Source organism: Brienomyrus brachyistius, chromosome 6 (assembly GCF_023856365.1).
Source record: "Brienomyrus brachyistius isolate T26 chromosome 6, BBRACH_0.4, whole genome shotgun sequence".
In the NCBI taxonomy this organism is placed as follows: Eukaryota; Metazoa; Chordata; class Actinopteri; order Osteoglossiformes; family Mormyridae; genus Brienomyrus; species Brienomyrus brachyistius.
The window spans coordinates 1,950,578-1,969,909 of NC_064538.1; the positions used below are offsets into that span (position 1 = coordinate 1,950,578).

Sequence of the window (19,332 nt, forward strand, 5' to 3'; positions counted from 1 at the left end):
AGAATGAAGCATGTGAAAAAAACAGGGTTCAAATATAGCAAAGAGAGCTTCACCTGTATCCAGAGTGTGAAAATGAGCATGAACAGACACCCAGAGGAGGGCGAGGTCCAGCCAGGACACCTCCGCAGGCAGACAAAAGGCACTGGGACAGCAAGAGCCTTTGAAATCACCACGGCCAGAAAGAAAATTGATAAGAATTTGATACAAAAGGCGGAGGTAAAAGGAACCAGTGAAGCCAACAGGAATGTTTTGATGTGCCTCAGTTGTGGCTTAGAAAGTGCCGGAGTTATCAGAGATCCCTGCCTCTCATTCTGACCTTTACCCGGCGCAGTTTGAAATCTGTAAAGCTACTAAAGTGTGTGACCAGCTCAGCCAGACTTATCCCGATGAATCGCTCTCTTAAAGGCATTGCCGTCTGCCATGACGTGCCCTGGTGACCACACCGACCCTTTAAGAAAGTTCAGTGCATGCGTTATGTTTTAACTCCATCTGGTTATGTTCTACATGTGCAGCTGCATCTTCAGGTTTTTGAAATATTTACCTGCTGTATCCAAATGAAATTATGCAACAACTCCATGCTCCGTGGCATAATGCCACCTTCTTGACAGGCAAGGTGACAACACAGAGGCTTGCAGACCAAAACTACATTTCCGTGCTGCCATTAAGCCTGATCTTACACCAAAGCCCTTGCCGTAGCCTGGCGTGCACCTTCCCAGAAATGTACGTACACGTCCTGGTGACGCAGATCACAGGAACTGGGACTGGTCTGCTTGGTCACATTCAATTTTTTTTTTTAAATAGGAGTGAAGAAAGCGAACATCCAAGTACATCTTGTATCGCTGATTGAAACTGAAGCGCTATTTCTGTCTAGTGCTAAGTAACCCACTCTGGGGATCATAGCAACAGGGCTACAGAACTCTCAGAATGACGCGCCAATTTCACTTACCTCCATTAAGTTATTTTGTAGTTTACGAGACTAAAAAAGTAAAAAGTAATTTGGACACTAGCTTTAGAAGGGGAAATGCTTTGTCATTTTTCCAAATTTGTCTACCGGAAGTTTGGAGCCGCACAAACATACCCTGGACTCCAAAAATAGATACTTTGTGTTTTATTTCTGTTTCGATTGTATGATTCAACAATTGAATATATCGCAGGTTGGTAAGACGATAAATGTAACATCCAAAATGATGCATCACCCAGCGTTGTGCCGGTGTATTGACTAAGCGGCACAGACACACCAGCACGCGAAAACGCTCGCCGCGGAGTAGGTCATGGGGTAAGCGCCATGCAGAAGCATCCAACAGCTTTACCAGTAGCAAGGCCAAGAATGAGAGGGTCCTGATTCAGTTAGTGAGGAAAGCGTTAGCAAAAAGAAAGTCACACGGCACATTTCTGCTGGATTCATCTATGCCAAGAAAAGAGCATTAAATCCAAAAAGTTCAAAACCTGAAACATTTTTTCAGCAAAGAGAAAGAATTTAAATATATAAATAAATAAGTTATATAAATCTTTATTTCAGAATGGTTAGAAATTGATAGAATAGTTCAGCTTTCAAAGAAATGTTAATCCGAAAGAGATCCAAAAACGGAAAAAACCCCCTTACCTGCACTTTCTCAATCATTTCAAATAATTCTGTGGTCTGGAAAAAGAAAAACTGGATGAAAAGAAGAAGAAAGGTTTCGAAGGCCATGATATGCGCTCAAGGCTATTTTGACTAATGCTAATTTTTAACTGCTGTCATAGCTTCTTTGGTACAGCTACATAATTACCCTGGTCTACTCCATGTTTAGCATCATCCGGAAGATGATATTTCAGGTCCTACGTGTCAGAGGTGGACATTTCAGGTCCTGCAAGTAATAAAGAGTCACAGTGGCAGTGGACTCAACTGATTGGTTGAAGCAAAATCTTGGTCTGGATTTTTACTTGCTGGACCTGAAATGTCCACCTCTGACACGTAGGACCTGAAATGTCCACCTCTGACACGTAGGACACTGCTGTCCACATTGATAATGTTCATTATGATGAAGATACTAGTCTCTCACACCACTGGAAGAGGCAACACTGAAGCTGTTCTCACTGTCCTCTCCAAGTACCCGTGACTGATGGAGACCCAGTTTACCTGGCTTTACCCGCAAATGCGGCCCCCTCCGCAATGTAAGAGTACATCAGCGGGAAAATCACCTAGATAAAAGCAAAGTGGCAATGCAGAGAGCAACAGTGCTTGGGAAGGTTCAATCCGCAACATCAGATGACAGGTACAGAGGTTCAGGGCCGGGCATTATGACAAACACAGCATGAAGGTCGAATCCCAACAAACACTAGTTAGCGGAGCGCAGTTGCTAATCAGCTCCAGTAGGATGTACAATGTAGCACAGTGCCACCAGACATCTGACAGGGAGCACACAGTCTGTGCCACTGTCCACAATGCAAAAGAGTATCGACTTCCCAGCTGTCCACAAACAGAACTACACTCAAACTACCCTTGAACCCTGCACTGCTGGATTTAATTCTTTCTGCAGTTCACTTCTGGAAACCATATATACAACAATGGATTTGTACTATATACTGTAACATATTACGTAGAATGCATAAAATATATTAATATAATTAAATTGTAGACAGTCTGTTGCAAAACAAAATATTAATATCAGTAGCGAACCTGGCCATTCAAAACTGCTGTCAATCAACAGTATTCAAATGAAAAATACAAAACCCCAATGAAGTTGTAGGGTACGTTTTAGGGTACGTTGTCCTGCTGTGGTGTAGAGATGACTTCATACCACGAGCGACTCAGATGGTGGTGCAGACTGCGCCCAGCCCTGCGGTCGATGGGACACTTACTTTGTCTCCCAATCTCGCCATGACCCTGGGGGGGCCTCACGTCGCCACGGTGACTTTCAGCCGATCTCACACAAACAGCACCTTTACAAGCTCTTCCAGAGAGCGAGTCACTAACGGGAGGCTCATCGGCACTGCGAGGCGCAGTGTCACTCTGCGCACGTGCGTGGGGGGGGGCGGGTTGCTCCTCCATGTCCCCCCGGCCAATGCCAACACTCCCTTAGCAGACACAGCGTGGGTGTCCCACCCCTACCCCCGCCTCGCCCTGACTATTCTGCTCGCTCCCTGGCACAGAATCCCCAGAGGCGGAGCCTCTTCAGCTCTCCTGGCAGTGCCCCCCCTTCCCTAGACAGGCCCCTGCACCCCCATGGCGGTGGAGATGGAGCCTTACCACCAGCACGCACCACAGCAGAGACATGGTTCTCTGCAAGCAAAGCCTGAAGCTCCACATCCCTATTCACACATCAAAGTTCAAACAGCAGTAACATCCTCGATGCTTCCGAAGTGGGCAAAGGCCTGGATGTGCCGTATTACATCCAAATGGGAAACAGCAGCGATTGATAAAATAAAAATTACTGGTAACACCTTAACGTGGAACCACTTTACAATAAGACTACCCTAATAAAGGGTTTACAGTTTTTTATGATCAGCTAATTAATCGTAAATCATCAGTAGACAATTATAAACAATAAAAAAACGAAATATAAAAACTTATTACAGATCTTTTAATTAATGAGTTACTACCATTCATAAGTGGCAAAGCGGAGCCTTACTTTAAAATGGTGTTTTAGTTTTGGATTTGCTCTTTAACAATTAACAAACAGCTTCTAATCATTTGATAATATATTTACGCTCACAAACAAATTTAGAAATGTACCACAGTCATATCTTATACATATATTGTACAGCGTTACTGTCTGTGTGCCAGTCCAGAACCATCTCATCCATGCAGAAACTGAGAGGAAATCATGACACCATGGTTTTAAATGTGTTTTTCCATATGGGATTAAACTGGCACTCGAATTTCATTACTCTGCACTTCGTTTAACTCTGGCTCAGTGCCCTTGTCAGATACTCGGCCCCATTTCATATTAATAATGCGACATATAATATAATGCAAAAATATAAAATGTACCTGCATTAACAAAAAGGTCATAATATACTTAACAGACCTTTTAAAATGTTGAGAGGAACACATTAAAGGTCACCATTTTGGAGGTTTAACACCCTCAGGTAAAAAAAGAAGAAGTGCCCCCCCCCCCCCAAAACCCCCGGTTTTCAGGGACCCCCAGATAGTTCTTCCTTTGCTCCCTCCCTGTTTCCTGCCAGACAGCCCACATTTTTTCTCCCTCGAGCAAAATCAAGGATTGTCTGGGGGGTCCCTGAAGACTGGGCTGGGAGACACTGAACTAAAGGATTTATCAAGCACAGCAGCTGCTCGCTGTTCTGAACTGTCTTTGCTCACTGTAGTAAATGGAGACGTGCTTTTAGCTCCTGGCTAAAGTGTGACACGCTGGGGAGACCGAAAGCCCTCTGGTCTGGGCCTCCTAGCTGAAAATGCACAAAATACATTGTTCTTTTGAAAATGTAGCCATTATTTACAGCAAATACACAAAAAACAAAACAATTCATCTCTGTCATGACACTCACTCAAACAAAAACATCAATTTAACATTTAAAGGGACAGTTCTCCAGTTATACAGGCACAGAGAGCAAACAGAAGGTAGAATCGGTTTCTTTGTGGAGCAGATTATTGATGGATGTGCAGGAAGCGGGCCGACACTGGCAAAGCACGGCATCAGGAACGCTGAAAGAACGCCGATGTGTGACCCTTGGGGCCCACTGCCCCTTTGTGCCTTCAAACAGAGCTCCCCTGTCCTGGGTGGGTTATATTCACAGCCAGGCAATCTTCTGTTGCACGTTTCAACCCCTTAAACCCCATCCTGCATCATTCAGACAGTGACCCCAATGCTAACGTTACTTCCACGAAAGAACTTTGGTTCTTGGTTCAAATTCGGAACCAAAGCCAGGGATGCGCATAACTGGTAGGCCAGCAGGCAGTCACCGCTACAGGCAATATGTGCGGCAATCGATTGTTGTAACAGAGCAAAGGCATCCTTATTTTATGTGCATTTGTGCTGCTATAACATGTACTTACCATACATTTTAACTCTTATACCACGAAGTGCAACATTGCATATAAATGTTAAAATGCACAATCATGTCTTGTCATATCACCCCAAATGCACATTTAATGCGCATGCATTTGCACACATTTGCGCTGTTACAATCAATTACCGCACGTTTATCGCTTTTTAAGGTGAATGCGTACATGCGTACCATTTATGTGCATCTCTGACCATAAACCATGCTTTGCACACTGCAATGCAGCTTCCTCTAGCCACCTAAGTGTCTGTATTTTAGTACACTGCAATTCTAATGCAGAATAATGCGTGCAAAATGTGCAGCTACTCCTGCTAGTCTAGCATGAATTAGGAAAAATAGCATTTTATGTGCATTGTTTAAGCCACACATTATGGATTATGAGAAGGAACTTCAGCAGGAGTGGTGCTGGATGTCATCCAACTGCTGTCTAAGCACCACTTGGCAGACAAAGCACTCAGCAAGCTTTACCCTGTCCCTGAGTAGTCACCCGCAATTTCCAGCAGAGGGAAGCAGTTCACTTCAGGAGAGTGGGTGACCTTAGTGAGCAACATGTACAGGAGCATAAGTTTATATCTACAGGTACGGGTCAGTTAAGATGGGAGGAGAGAAATGGAGGTTCGGAAGAGAGAGACGAGGACAGAAGCAGATGGACTGAGAGCAGAGAGGGGAGGTGATCAGGAAATCAGCGGAATTTCTGCTAATGGTGCAGAAACCAAGGAGGTCCAGGAAATAATTACACCCACCCACCCTACCTTCGCAAACGGCAGAGTGGTCAGCGGAGGCGGGGACTGGAAGGAAGCTGGTGCTAGTGTGCTTGAGACACGATCCCCTCCATCCTGTTTCCTGAAAGCCAGAGAGACACAAACGATGCTGGTAACATGAACAGAGACATGTGAGAGACGTGGGGCTGGGTGGCGCTCGGTGGGGCTGGGTGGCGCTCGGTGGGGCTGGGTGGGGCTGGGTGGCGCTCGGTGGGGCTGGGTGGCGCTCGGTGGGGCTGGGTGGCGCTCGGTGGGGCTGGGTGGGGCTCGGTGGGGCTCGGTGGGGCTGGGTGGGGCTGGGTGGGGCCGGCCACACTTAATGCCATGTGGCATTTGGGTGCGAAACTGCAGGCAGCATTCTGAAAATCCCCCATTACTGAAATACCAGGAAATCCAATATATAACATTTTCAGTCAAACCTGAATGCCTTGAATCCCAGGCTAAACTGACTGCACAAATACGAGGAAATAAAAGAGTGGGTTTTAATTCTGGACTATAGACATACAGTAAGCATCTGCAAAATCATCACTGCATTGTGTCGTGTCGACAATAAAAACAAATTACATTCCTTATACAACAAAACATTAGTTGTCAACTGCAGTCTGCAAAACATCAAGCTGCCACCTTCCTCACAGATGTACAGAGATGATATGCCTGCACGGCACTGATTTTCATCTTCTCTTCAGTTCTCGAAATGTCTCCCAGAAAAATAAAATGCCGAGAATGTAAGACGAGAAAACGACAAGAACACAGCAACAGAATACAAAAAAATATTCCTGATATACTCTTCAGGTGGTTCCTTCGTAATGCTCACTTAGTCATTTTTAAAACATGCCCCCCAAACTGCAGTTGTTTGAAAGGTTATCCTTACAGAGACTGCATTAAAAATGCAGTCATTAAAAACATTATAGGTTAGAATTGCACATATTGGACATCAATGCCTTACTACAGTGTTCCAGCAATCTTTGGCCTTGGCTGGTGCTCTGTGTGTTGAGGTCCCTAGTCTAAACGTAGCACTGAACTGTGTGGTTTGTCTCCTATGCAAAGCATCGACCTGACCTGCTCTGTGTTACCCGGCTTCAGCGATGTGCACCAGCAGACCTGCTAGTCTCAAGCCTTTGGAACGCTTCTCCCACACTGCCACAAGACCTTTGCTTTTTTCCCCACATATTCATGTTTAAGTATCGTCCCAGAAAATGAAATTAAGTTTTGCACAAAATTTCTCCATTTTTCTTTTCTCCATTTGCACAATTTCTCACATTTCTCCATTAGGGCTCATTGGCACAGGTAGTCACCTACTAAACTTTAAATTAAACTAATTCTGACATGTAATTAAAATATTAAATCTGTTTATGCTTAAGAAGTAAGTATATTTTGTCTGCGATCATTCATTTGGCTGGAAAAAAAGTGCCTTGAAATCAACCAGTTTGAAAGAAAAATCTACAGGAATATTAAATATATGGAATGATCCAGCCTGGCAACCCCCATAAAAGCTCATTCTCTGGCAAAATTTAGCCAGTCCTCCCGCAAACTGGCACAGCAGCCTTGGCAAGTCTGAAGTAGGTAAATATGTCACATGAAGCATCCGGAACCTTGACCTCCTCTCATTGGGGGATCCCATCTGATATGGCATCATTAAGGTAGTTATGTGAGCAACTCTGAGCAGGTGTGAGAGTCTGTCCTCTCAAAAGCCAGGCGGCAAGCAAAGTAAGGATCAAACACTTTATGTTTTAGTGAGATTCTATCTCTGTATGTTTCAATGAATCATATCAGCTTCGTGGGCCACTCGCACCCAAGGTCATGTGTAACACCTGTTCCCATTGCCACACCTATTGTTGTCCGGATCCTATCCTGATGGGTGCGAGGCAGGGAATAAGCCAGGGTGCGGCACCAACCCATTGCAGGGAGAGTACAGGAACGGACAAAAAATGTAAATAAGCTCACACTGTGTGTACGTATGCATCTTCTCCCAGGACTGTGCGGGTTCTTTTCAGGTACACTGGCTAGCAAATGTAGTAGGATGACATGCATTTAGCCTCTAAATTGCCCATAGTGCGTGATTTTGAGAATGTGCCCAGTGATGGACTGGCATCCAGTGCAGGGTGTTCCCCTGTACTGCATAAACAGTAGGAAGATGGACTGCATGGCTTACAGTTGATGTTATAGTTCTGTAAAAAGCTGCTTTTTAATGCAGGAAATATACAGAGAACCTCAACACATCACTGTTGTTTCAGTATAACACTGATGAGCACAATGGCGATACTGAATGTGATTGGGCACAGCTTCCTTCCCTGCAGACCCCACTAACAGTTCCTCAGTGAGCGAGTCTGTTGGTTCCATACTCTACATCCTGAGTAATCCGACTGGACTACACTGTTCGTACCGCTTTCCATCTCAGCCTCTCCAACCACAGAGCCTTTTGGACCTGCAGCTGAAGATGTTCATGCTAAAGCCTGGTGGAGTGGAATGACTCTCACGCCCCTTAACCCCTTCAGTCTCACCCTGCACTAACTCCAGCACCCAGCTCCTAAACTGAAAGTCTTCTGAGGGAATGGAACTATGCTTTTCAAGCTTCAGCAAACCCATCAAGGCCACTGCTGTCAGCATCTTCCCAAGCTCCCATTTACAGGAAGATAAGGAATAAGTCAAACTGGCAAATCAAACTTCCGTTAGGCAGAGGTGGGAATCCTTGATGGAGTCTTTTGTGACTGTGACGTTATACTAAACCCTGAAATGATCCCAACAAGGTATCGGGTATCGGACTGGGTACGGATCAGTCTTTTATGGTTGGTTTCTTTGGGCTCACGTTGAGTTCAGGTTAGTATTTTATGCGTGATTTTAAAAAAATGGGCAAATCGCTTTTTGTCATTGCCTGGTCCTTTGCACTTTCCATACCACCCCCAACACTTACCCCCCACCCCCAACATCCAGAGGATCTACAAAGGGCCCTCACAGCCCACTCTGGTTTCCAGGTCTTTATGGAGTACAGGTATCCCCGGCTTTATGAAAGTGGAGCGTTCCTATGAAGCCTTTTGTAAGCTGAAATGGATCTGGAAATGCTGGAAAAATTTTGCATATAAATGGAGTAAAGCAATGAAGCAATTGCCATTAATTTATAATGCGCAAAAGATTTTCAGCCTTCCCAGACCCCAAAAATAAACTAGCTAATCATACCAGACAACACATGAAACCTAAAATACTAACATACTGTATAGCAAAAGCAAGAAAGATATGACACATGCACAGCCTACAGTACATTGAAGTAAGAGAAATAATGTGTCTGTAGTTTCACTCAGCAGAATCAATACAGTCGTGCATCATTTAACAACATGAGTACATTGTAAGAAATGTCATTGTAATCATTAGGTAATTTCACTGTTGCGAGAACATAGATTTTGTGTAAGTTCACTCTGACGGTACAGGCCGCTATACACCAGGGCTATACGGTACAGCCCGCTATACACCAGGGGTATACGGTACAGCCCGCTATACACCAGGGGTATACGGTACAGCCCGCTATACACCAGGGCTATACGGTATAGCCTACTATACACCTAGGCTATATTTTTCAGATCTTATTGGATCACCGTCGTATATGCGGTCCGTCGTTTGACCGAAACATCGTTATACACCGCATGACTGTAAGTGAAAATCCCCATTGGATTTCTTACAGTTAGTGAAAACTGGCGCTAATGTACAGCGGGTCTTTCGTAAAAGCAAACTGCCATAAGGCGATTGTTCGTAAAGTGGAGCAATTTGGAGAATTGCGGGTGTTCCGTCCTGGTTGTGGGCTTTATGTAAACACTATGTCTTACTCAGCGATTCTGAAACTGTGTGTCACACATTAAACTCAGACCCTGAATATCTTTACAGAGATACAGAAGTTGAAAAGCGTGAGGGACTCGCTCTTGATTCTGTTTGCGAAATGGGCGGCACTATGTTGCAATACCATCAAAAAAAAACAAAAAAGGCTTCTAGTAGAGAAATTAATTTCTATAAAACTTTCTGCTCACACTCCTGTCCTATAGTCAGTGTGAAATGTAGCCATTAGAGTTCAAGCTCCTTTAAACAGGTGTAAACGCAGAGATTGAAATTTTATGATAAAAATAATAAATTATTCTTGACATAAGATAATATTGCATGTACTAACGAAATTCATATAAAAACACAGAATAACACAGACTGCATAATTGACATAAACGACTATTGTGCTGTGCCATAGCAGTGGCAAGCTGTCCGTCCATGCGACAGCCAGTGATCCCTGGGGGGCGGATGCGCTGTCCGCTGCACACCTCCAGCCAGCGGGATGATGGACCAGGGTGCACGCATGTGGTGATGCCCGAGGGTAGCCTAGGTCCCCATAAACCCCCCGTGGGCACCACTGGAGATCAGCATGCAGTCTGGGAGTCCCCACCCCTCCCCCGCCAGCTCCACACGTGTGGCACCTCACACATGCCGCCACGATCGGCACGATCACCCCCCTGCTCGGTCCAGCGTGAGCAGACGCATCGTCACAGAAACTCACTTACTGGTGGGCTGGTCTCTGGTCTGCCGGAGGGTGTGGAACTGAAACGTGTCCTCGGGATCCCGTCGGGATGTTGGAGCAGGGATCTCTCCCCCACACTGCTTCGATCTCTCTCTCTGTCACACACTCTCTCCCTCTCGTCTACCTGCAGCTGGATCCTCTCGTTTCATCTGCTTCCCTCTCATCTACTTACTGCCAGCGCCGCTCTCCTCCGCCCCGTTATACGCAGCTCTTGTATCATCTTCTGCTCTCTCCCTCTCTCTCTTTCTCTCTCCCTCTCTCTCTCTCCCTCTCACTCTCCCTCTCCGTTTCTCTCCCTCCCTCTTGATCTCTTCTTCTCTCCTACCCTATCTTTCTCTTTCTCACCCTCTTTCTCCTTCTCTCCCTCTCTCTCTCCCTCCCCCTAAAGGCTGGCGTAGTAGAGAGAGTGAAGCCTGCCTATCAGAGTGACTTGAAAAGGGCGATTTCCAAATGCCGAATCCTAATTAAACAGCGTGCCTCCCTGGCTGGGGCTGTTGCCAGGGAAACCAAAATTGGAAAAATATTTTCTTTAAAAAAGGTGCAATCAGGTAATTGCACCCATCACACTGTAACAAAGCTCAGCTTTGTCAGCATCCCATAATACTGAATCTCACTTAGTCGTAAGAGATTTATAATCAACAGGCTGAAAAACAAATTACTAGGAATATCTATCCATCCATGTATCCATCCCACAATGCATCTTGTAAATACTTATTCTGACCAGGTCGTAGGATTAAATTAATCATAGAAATGTTAGGAAGCAAATCTAGAGTAGTTCAGTGGGAAAGCTGGTATTATTGACAGATGTGTGAGGATAATGTAGGATAATGGTGCACAGCAAATGCAGGAGCAATATGCAACTGACACATTATCTAAAGGTACTTACAGCTCCCAAAGTCATATGAAGAATTGTGGCCAATAAGGGTCATTAATGTTGCATTAAATTCTAAAATCAATGTGAAACTGAACTGTAAAAGAAAATGGGTCATAAAAATAACCTGGAAAAAAAAGTCTGAAAATTAATTCCAGAATATTTTTCTCTTTTTTGATGAGTCCCTAGAGGCCCTCACTGTGTTCCCTGGGGGGCTCGGAGCATTTACTCTCTCCTTAAAGGTACTAGACTTCAATGATGCGCTTAGATCAAGCATGCGCTTCTCCAACCCCTGCAATACTTTTTGGATTTGCATTTCACCTCACTACCAGTTTTATCCTTCTTCCTTAGAGTAATCGTCAGAGTGCAGTGCTACTAGTAAAGCACCATTAGCATTTAGCGAGACGGTGTGGGAATCCACCTGCAGAGTCTCATTTCTGCAGAATCAGCAAAAATCATATAATGTAATACAGTGTAGAAAAACAACAGGTATTGAATGGTGGCTCAAATTCAAATTAAGGACAGTATTTTACCCCCCAAAAAACCCTCCCCAACAAGGTAGGGTCCCCAACAAGGTTGTCCTCAATTCCCGTGTGAGTGAATTTGCATATAACGGGGGACCTCCTGGAGTGTAAGGATCCTGAAGACCAATTCACTTTTCCATGTGTGCTTTTGGTTACAGATGTGGGGGCCATGACATAAATTACATCATCAGGGGTTGGCTGCGCATGGCTGCGGTCGGTGTGCGTGTAGTTCTGATTTTTCTCTAGCGGAAAACTTGCACGTTCATACACATTGACTGCGCATGTGCAAGATAATCGATTAGGTATTTCCAGTAGGTGGCAGCACGAACTTTCACAGATCAGCCGTCAACGGCAAAAGAGTAGAGAAAGGATAACTGTTCTTCTTGTTGACATAGTTGTGGTGAGCAGCTGTATGAGGAAGGTCGGAGGTACCTGCACACCGAACTTATCATAGTGTCTAGACATTATATCAAGGTAATACAGTATTTTAAAAAGCAGCACGATTCAAGCATTTGGAAATTTTGGTGATGAATTCCGCCAGGTGCAAAGATTTCAGTGTATGGCAGTCCGCCTTATTACTGTAATACCAGCCAAGCCTAGACTGACAACTTTAAAACTGTAGATAAATGTTTACGTGCTTCGCTACACTGTATTTGTGTGTGCTGCAATACACCTGCCCTCTGCTGGTCTGGTGGAATATCATTTCCCCCTTGATCATAAGTAACTAACAGTGTCTGTGTTCAAACGATCATCAAAACACTGGGGCATCGTTAACACTTTTCCTTACTAAGTCAGACTCCTATCCCTCAATGGCCACAGCTTTATTGATATTCACAGGGCTCCTGATGTGTCGACTGAGCCATTGAGGGGGCCCAGCTGGAAGCAAAAAGCCACCCTGTTCAATGCATCACAGCCCCATCTACTCTCACCCAGGCTCCCATGGGGCTGGGAGTCAGATTCGAGCAGGTGGTGCTCCCCCATCAGGCCGCCACCCATTGGACGGAGGACATGGCAGGTAACGGTGTGGCCAGCGAAGGAGGTGTGGCCCAGGCTGCTCCCCTCGGTGTGTGGGGTGCTGTGTGTCATCAGGAAGAGAGTAGGATAATACCAAACTGGGAAGAAATGCAGATGGAGAACTAATATTTACACGGGCCCTTCACCCAGAGGCAGTATGTGGGGCTAGGTGCAGTGCTGGTGCAGTGCTGGTGAAGAGCACGAATGTGAGACTGCAGTGTCTGGTGTGAACCCTATTATTCTCACATTGTATTTTGATCTCATAGCAGCCTTCCCTCCTATGCTCTTTTGTTGATTGTGTGGGGGGGGGGGCTTATGTAGTGTTTAAGAGGAGTTCTCTCAGAAGACAGGGCAGAACTGTTTTGCTTAGTCACAAATGCAGTAGTGCCTGGCAGATATCGCTAAAAGGACTTAATCCGCCACGCAGCTAATTAATCTGACCGTACTGCAGCACAGACTTCATCACCTCATTTTGGTGCCACTGAAATGCCCGAGCTGTCAAATGAAATATTTGCCCTCTGGAGCTCAGGCAACAGAGACGTCACTGCGCCTCACGTGCCGTCGCGAGTTAACATCGCACTTACTCTGATGTCAGCAGACGCCTACTGCTAGCTAGTGGCTACATCAAACACGGTAAAAATGTCTACATGGTTTAAATTTCGGCTGCATTTCATCTGAAATGATTCCGTCATCAATACGTTGTTGCGTTAAATTAAGTCTTTTACATTTATTTATATTTATATAATTAACCCTAGTGTATGTTGCTTGGCGGGGGGGGGGTTAAAAGTAATAATCGTCCAGTTAGAGTTCAGGTAAGATTTCTTATTGGACAATCATCACTTCTAGCTTAAGTTAACCCAGCTAACTGAGAAATCTTTTTGTTATTGATGTTTTGCTGCATTGCTGTCTTACAATAATTGCTATTAATATTAATTTATATTAATTGTTATTAATATTATCATTACTACTACTTCTTATTCTTATTGTCATTCTTTGGTGTCTCGTCACACTGAACCATACAACCTCTCGGCCTGCGTTTATATATCCTGCCACTCGTCACTTTGCATATAACAATCCCAGGTATTAGACCGCGGCTGCTATTTCGTTGTCTGGTTACAGTACATTGTTCATAGAGCTCAGCCAAAGAGTTTGCCACTGATGTTTATATGCGGTCACATTGTCACAAGGAAAAGCAATACCTGTTTCAGATGGTAGAGTCTCAGCACAAGCAATTTCTGCATTCAAAGAATGCCACACACCTTAACTGAACATATTTATCTCAACAGCACCGTGCAGTTTACTGAACAAAACATCATATTGTGATTGATAATAATTTATAAGACAATAATTTGCATTATTAGCTGCAAATGGTCATTTTTAAAAATATGACTTTGTGTCAGCTTGAGATGTTTTGAAGATTGCCTGGCATTACGGCAGGTAGCTGCAGTAGGTCGGGTTTTCACGTTTAATCCTTGCTGTTATCTACGTTTCTTGCAGTCTTTAGTCACTATGAGGCCGTATTAATTGTTGTCAGATTGCTTCAGTTTTTTGTATTTGCTCACCTCCCAAAGGGAACAAAAAAAACAAAGAGCACCTTAAGTTCCTCCAGCTGCTGTTTTTGAACATCCCTAAATCCCCAAATGTCTGTCCGACAGACCAGAAACGCTCTTCGGGAGGCAGCTGGGTCTTTGTCGGAGACTAATATCTGCAGAAGCCTTCATGAACATAGACACACATGCAGCAAGACACCAGAAAAACAGGATGACCAGATTACAGTTTGCAAAAAAAGCACTTAAAAGACCTTGCAGAATTTTGAAAAAAAAAGGTCTTATGGACAGACGAGACCAAGATTAGCCTGAATGATGGCAAGAGGAAAATGTGGAGATGAAAAGGAACTGCCCAAGATCCAAAGCATCCCAGCTGGTTTGGGGGGGGGGGGGGGGGCATGTTTGGCACTGGGACTCTGATCTTCACTGTCGATGTAAATGCTGTCAGTCAGACAGAGAAATCAGAGGTGTGTAAAAACATCTTATCTGCTCAAGTTCCACTAAATGCCTCCGATCTCCGATCCAGCGACAAGATGAAGTTCCGAAACACACTGCTAAGGCAAAAGCCAAAAAAATGTAACATTCTTCAATGGTCAAGCCAGTCGCCGTATTTATCTCCGGCTGAGCCTGTCATCCATATGGCAAAGAGGAAACTTAAGGGGACACAAGCCCCCCAAGACAAGCAGTGGCTGAATTAGAGGCTCGGCAGAGCAGAAGGTACTGAGTAGCCGGCGATGCCTATGAGTCGCAGACCCCTTGCATTCGAGGGATATGCAACAAAGTACTAAACATGCCTGCTTTAATAAACACGCCCATATCCCAAACATGCCCTGAGATGGGGGGGACTGTCTATAAAAAGCGCTGTAATTTCTACATGGATAAACCGAAAAGTATGCAAATATCTTAAAATTTAAGTCTGGAATGTGTGTTTTAATCACGTCTGAACTGTTTGATGTTTGAATTTTAAACTGTGGAGCAGAGAGGTAAATCATGGAAAAACGTTTCTTTGTCCAAAATATTATGGGGGGGGGGGGCTGTATATACGTCCCTTTATTCTGTTCTCTTGTGTTGTGTCTAATGTCTGATCCTGTCTATAACTGCTGCTGTAACACCGAAATTGCCTTTTATGGGATTAATAAAGTTCATCTTATTTTACTATCTAATCTAATTTAAATGCAGAAAATCAATTCAAATAAATATGGGAAACCTGTAGGAAAAGTAGAAAGAGTTTTACAAAAATATGTCATTTGAAAATGTGTGTGATATTTATACATTTTGGTCTCTTTAGGACAAGTCATCACATTTTAGGCATTAAATTAATTATCTTAGGGTGAAACCAGATATTTCCATCTGCTTTCATTGTGTGTGTGGAGCGTTAGGGGCGAAAACTGGAGCTCTGGTGCCATCAAATGGTCAAAAAATTATGGGATGGCCCTTAGTAGTAGAAAAAATCTGAAGTGAATTAATGTAAAAATAAATTACAAAACGTTTAAAATTGCAGTTAGTTTGACCCCAAACATGAGTACAGAGTGCAGGGTTCCAACACGTTCTTGTTTCACCTGGTCCATAATCTAATAACCCATTTTCCTAAAATCAACATAAGACAATGAAATGGAGGTGCTTTCAACCCATCAATGCTATGAACATTAGAATAAGGGCAGGGGGGGTAATCTGATATGCAATAAAAGACATGACTGGAAGAAAATGATCCATCATCCTTGCGCAGATGCACAACCTAACTAAGGGCAGGCAATTAGCAGTGGCTGAGAGAATGACTTCATCTCTGGCATCTCACATTTCCATTGATTCTCTCCCCAAAGCAACACTTCACCTGTCGTACACACCCAGTGCAACAAGTATTAAACAACATGAGCCACAATTTAAACAGCTAGCAAGACATTTTGCAGGTAAAATACATTTACAGTAGAAGGTAAAGTTCACGTGACCTGAAATGTTTAAGGAAAACCCAGTTTCCTGTGTAGCCAATCAGGTGGTAGTACAGTATGTAAGATAAAAGACCCCGAAACAAACAGCGGCTAACCGATAATGCTTCCAAAACTGGTGTAATGTTCTGTCCGGCAAAAATGTTGACTGCCCAATAAGGGGCTTGGAGGGAGCAAAAACATGGACCGACCGTGGGGGACGCAGTGTGGATGCAGATTCCCCATCCCCCGTGACTGAGACGCACACATTTTCAGAACATTAATCTGTATGAGGGCTGCAGTGAGGACTGAATGTCAGCTGTATCATTCACCGTGCCGACTACAAGGGGCACTATTACACGCATTCAGGGGCAGCAGAAGGTATTTCAGCAGTGCTCCCAATCTGACTCTTAAGCTTGAACCCCATACGGAGATTATTCACTTTCATGGGCTGCCATTCTTAAGCACAAACGCTGGTTTCCCAGCTGCTAGTGGCTTCAGCATGTCATTGTGCAGGTGTGTCGGCACAGTGACCCATCTGCTCGGCTTCCTGCCACAAATCCATTACCAACAAATAAGTAGCAGGGGAGTTTCCAGACGAACAAAGGCTCAGCCCTTCAGGTGCGTATCTAGCCGGCACCACTTGTGTGTCAAACCATTAAGCATACTACACTCTATAGCAGTGTTTTCCAGTCAGATCCTTGGGGACCCACAGAGAGTCCACCAGGAGCTGGGAGGGAACAAAAATGTGGACCGTCTGTGGGTCCCTGAGGACCGGGTCAGGAATCAGGCCTCCATAGGTTGATCTATCATCTTGTAAGAGCCTGTGGCTTTGAAGTTTAGATCTTAGGAAACAGTTATTAGTCAGCCAAAGCAACAGGGGGCACCATCCTGTTTCTGGGTATAATCAGTGGTGGAGATAGAAAGGGGATCAAATAAAGGTGGGACAGTTAAAATACCATTTAAGCGTATTAGTCCAAAAAGCATATTTTTTCATATTACTAATGACATGGTGAAAATGGTCAAATCGAGTTTTCACTACGCTGTATGAAGGAGTCTCTATATACCAGTGTCCCCAGTTCTGGTCCTGGAGGCCCAGAGTCCAACATAGTCTGCAGATTTCCTTACTTGTACACATCTTCATCACCTAATTACCAGATCTAAGAGTAGCACCTGCTCCACACTAGAGAGAGAAATTAACTTTAACATTTCACACCCAGAAAAGGTCAGGTGTAAGCCCCAAAACTCTGATCACTGTATTGTATGGCACTGTACTGCACTGCATCATTGTCCGCTACACAGGGCACACATAAACGGTTCCGCAGAAACGTTTTCACGGCATTTATACCACGGCACTGTTGAACTCTCAAATCTGATTGGTCAGAAGGGTGCCGGGTCATTTCTATAACAGCACATGCAGTGCCAGCCATCTATTATGATCTTAAATTACTAATGTAGCGTAAAATTCCAGAAGTAGAACACAATTTCAAATTGACGGAAGCTACACAGAAATATTATATACCTTACTAGGTGCAGGGTTAATAATCGATGTGCCCCTCCTCCCTTTCGAAGATACCACCCATCGCTCATACGATGGATCTCTTGGAGCCATGCAGAGCTTCTCTAAGTGCTGACTGGAGGAGTCACGAAGCAGTGCTGGCAACCACACACGAGAAGGCGCTTCGCACATCAATGGCAATGATAGGATATTGTACATATTGCCACATTTAATTGCATGAGTGAAATGTACTGTGCTTACATTGTTCTTGTTGGGTATAAACAGGGCTGGACGGGGATTAAATTTTGGGGTCCCCATGGCCCCCATACCCCTCCAGCCACTGGCAAAATGCCGGGGGGCCAGATGGTCAATCCAGCCCAAACTCAGCAAAGTGACAGTTTTGCCTCTGAAACGCAAATCACATGAGGTGAAGGAAAGCAAAAATCTAGGGTTCGTCTGGCAATTTTTACATTCAATCCTGCACTAAAACTGTAGGATCAAATAATTCCCCAAGACATGATGTCAAATGGAAGCTGACGATAATGAAAACAGAAGACTTTAATGACCAAAGTGCTTCTCGTCTGCGTTTCGGCTGGCAGACCGGAACATGGAGCGTGAGCAGAGTTCCTGGCCACTCGCGGACCCTTGTTCTGGGCACCAGCCTACACCAGCAGGTTGAGGCCGGTTGCCAGAGGCCTGGAAGGCGTCTCTCACAGGGCTGCGGAGAGCCGGGTCCCCCCACATACAGGAATGAAATCCCCCTGTATTCCAACGTCATCCTTTTGAATTCATTTTTAAAATGAATTTCAGGAATTAAAGAAAGAATCGCAAACTGCATTTATTCAGGTCAGGGAACGCAATGTATGAGAGGTGACAGGGGGTTGCACAAAGGGGTCTGGCACTATAATGATAAGCTTGGAGCTCCTGGGAGATCGAGGACCCAACGCTTCTTCCCTCCAACACACCGTCATATTGGACCATTAGCAAAAAGCTGTTTTCTGTCTTTGCAGTTCAGACACATAAGGAAAGATTTAAAAACCACAGGAGCTGCTGAGGGAAATGACCTTTCAGCCAACAAGTGAGATCTGAGGAAGACAAACACCTCTGACTCACCAGAAACCTTCGCGTCAAGTTACAAGAGCTAAAAACGCCTGATTGTCACGGCCACACTTATGTATATATGATGATTCTGCGTGGATTTGTTGCTTTACGATCATGGTAGTTATGGTTTTGTGTGGGGGTGGGGGGCATTGAGGAGGGGGCTTTGAATGCCATCACTGCTTTCTGTCTGCAGTCTGCATGCATCTCTCTCGGATTCCCTCTTACAGTCCAAACACTGGCTGATGTGTGTCTTTAAACTGCTTTAACACTGGCATACAGGAACCGTGCCGTACCCGAGCCGTACCCGAGCCGTACCGCAAAGAGAGACTAGTTAGAGAGCGGTTCCAGCTCGCTTCGGTTTTCCACTGCAGACGGGTCGGCTCCATAAAGGCCGGGTTTGGAGAGCGACAGTGACGTAAAACCAAAGAGACGCTTACTTACTGTTCTCTCGGTGCACGTTATGATTTACTATGTGCTAATTTCCACTAGCATGTTTATGAGAATCGCACCGATTTTTCAATTTGCGAGTTATCGGGAATGCACC

General features: G+C 44.6%; 1 protein-coding gene across 17 annotated transcripts in view; it reads right to left on the bottom strand.

Annotated features, from left to right (window-relative positions):
* The window catches only part of rap1gapa (RAP1 GTPase activating protein a), an 84,957-nt gene that overhangs the window by 24,531 nt on the left and 41,094 nt on the right, over positions 1-19,332 (bottom strand). For 9 of the 17 annotated variants that reach the window (XR_007398391.1, XR_007398383.1, XR_007398379.1 and 6 more), the window contains 2 exons: positions 5,757-5,847; positions 1,604-1,639 (listed from right to left, as the gene is read on the bottom strand). Coding sequence is in view for 3 of the 17 variants with exons in the window: in XM_049016275.1 (XP_048872232.1) it covers positions 1,604-1,639; positions 5,757-5,847 (127 nt within the window). In the remaining 14 variants the exon portion in view is untranslated. Of the gene's footprint in view, positions 1-53; positions 1,387-1,603; positions 1,640-2,659; positions 2,821-2,841; positions 3,083-5,756; positions 5,848-10,294; positions 10,614-19,332 lie in introns of those variants that run through there. The other 8 variants (XR_007398380.1, XR_007398382.1, XR_007398392.1 and 5 more) reach the window with 7 other exon arrangements.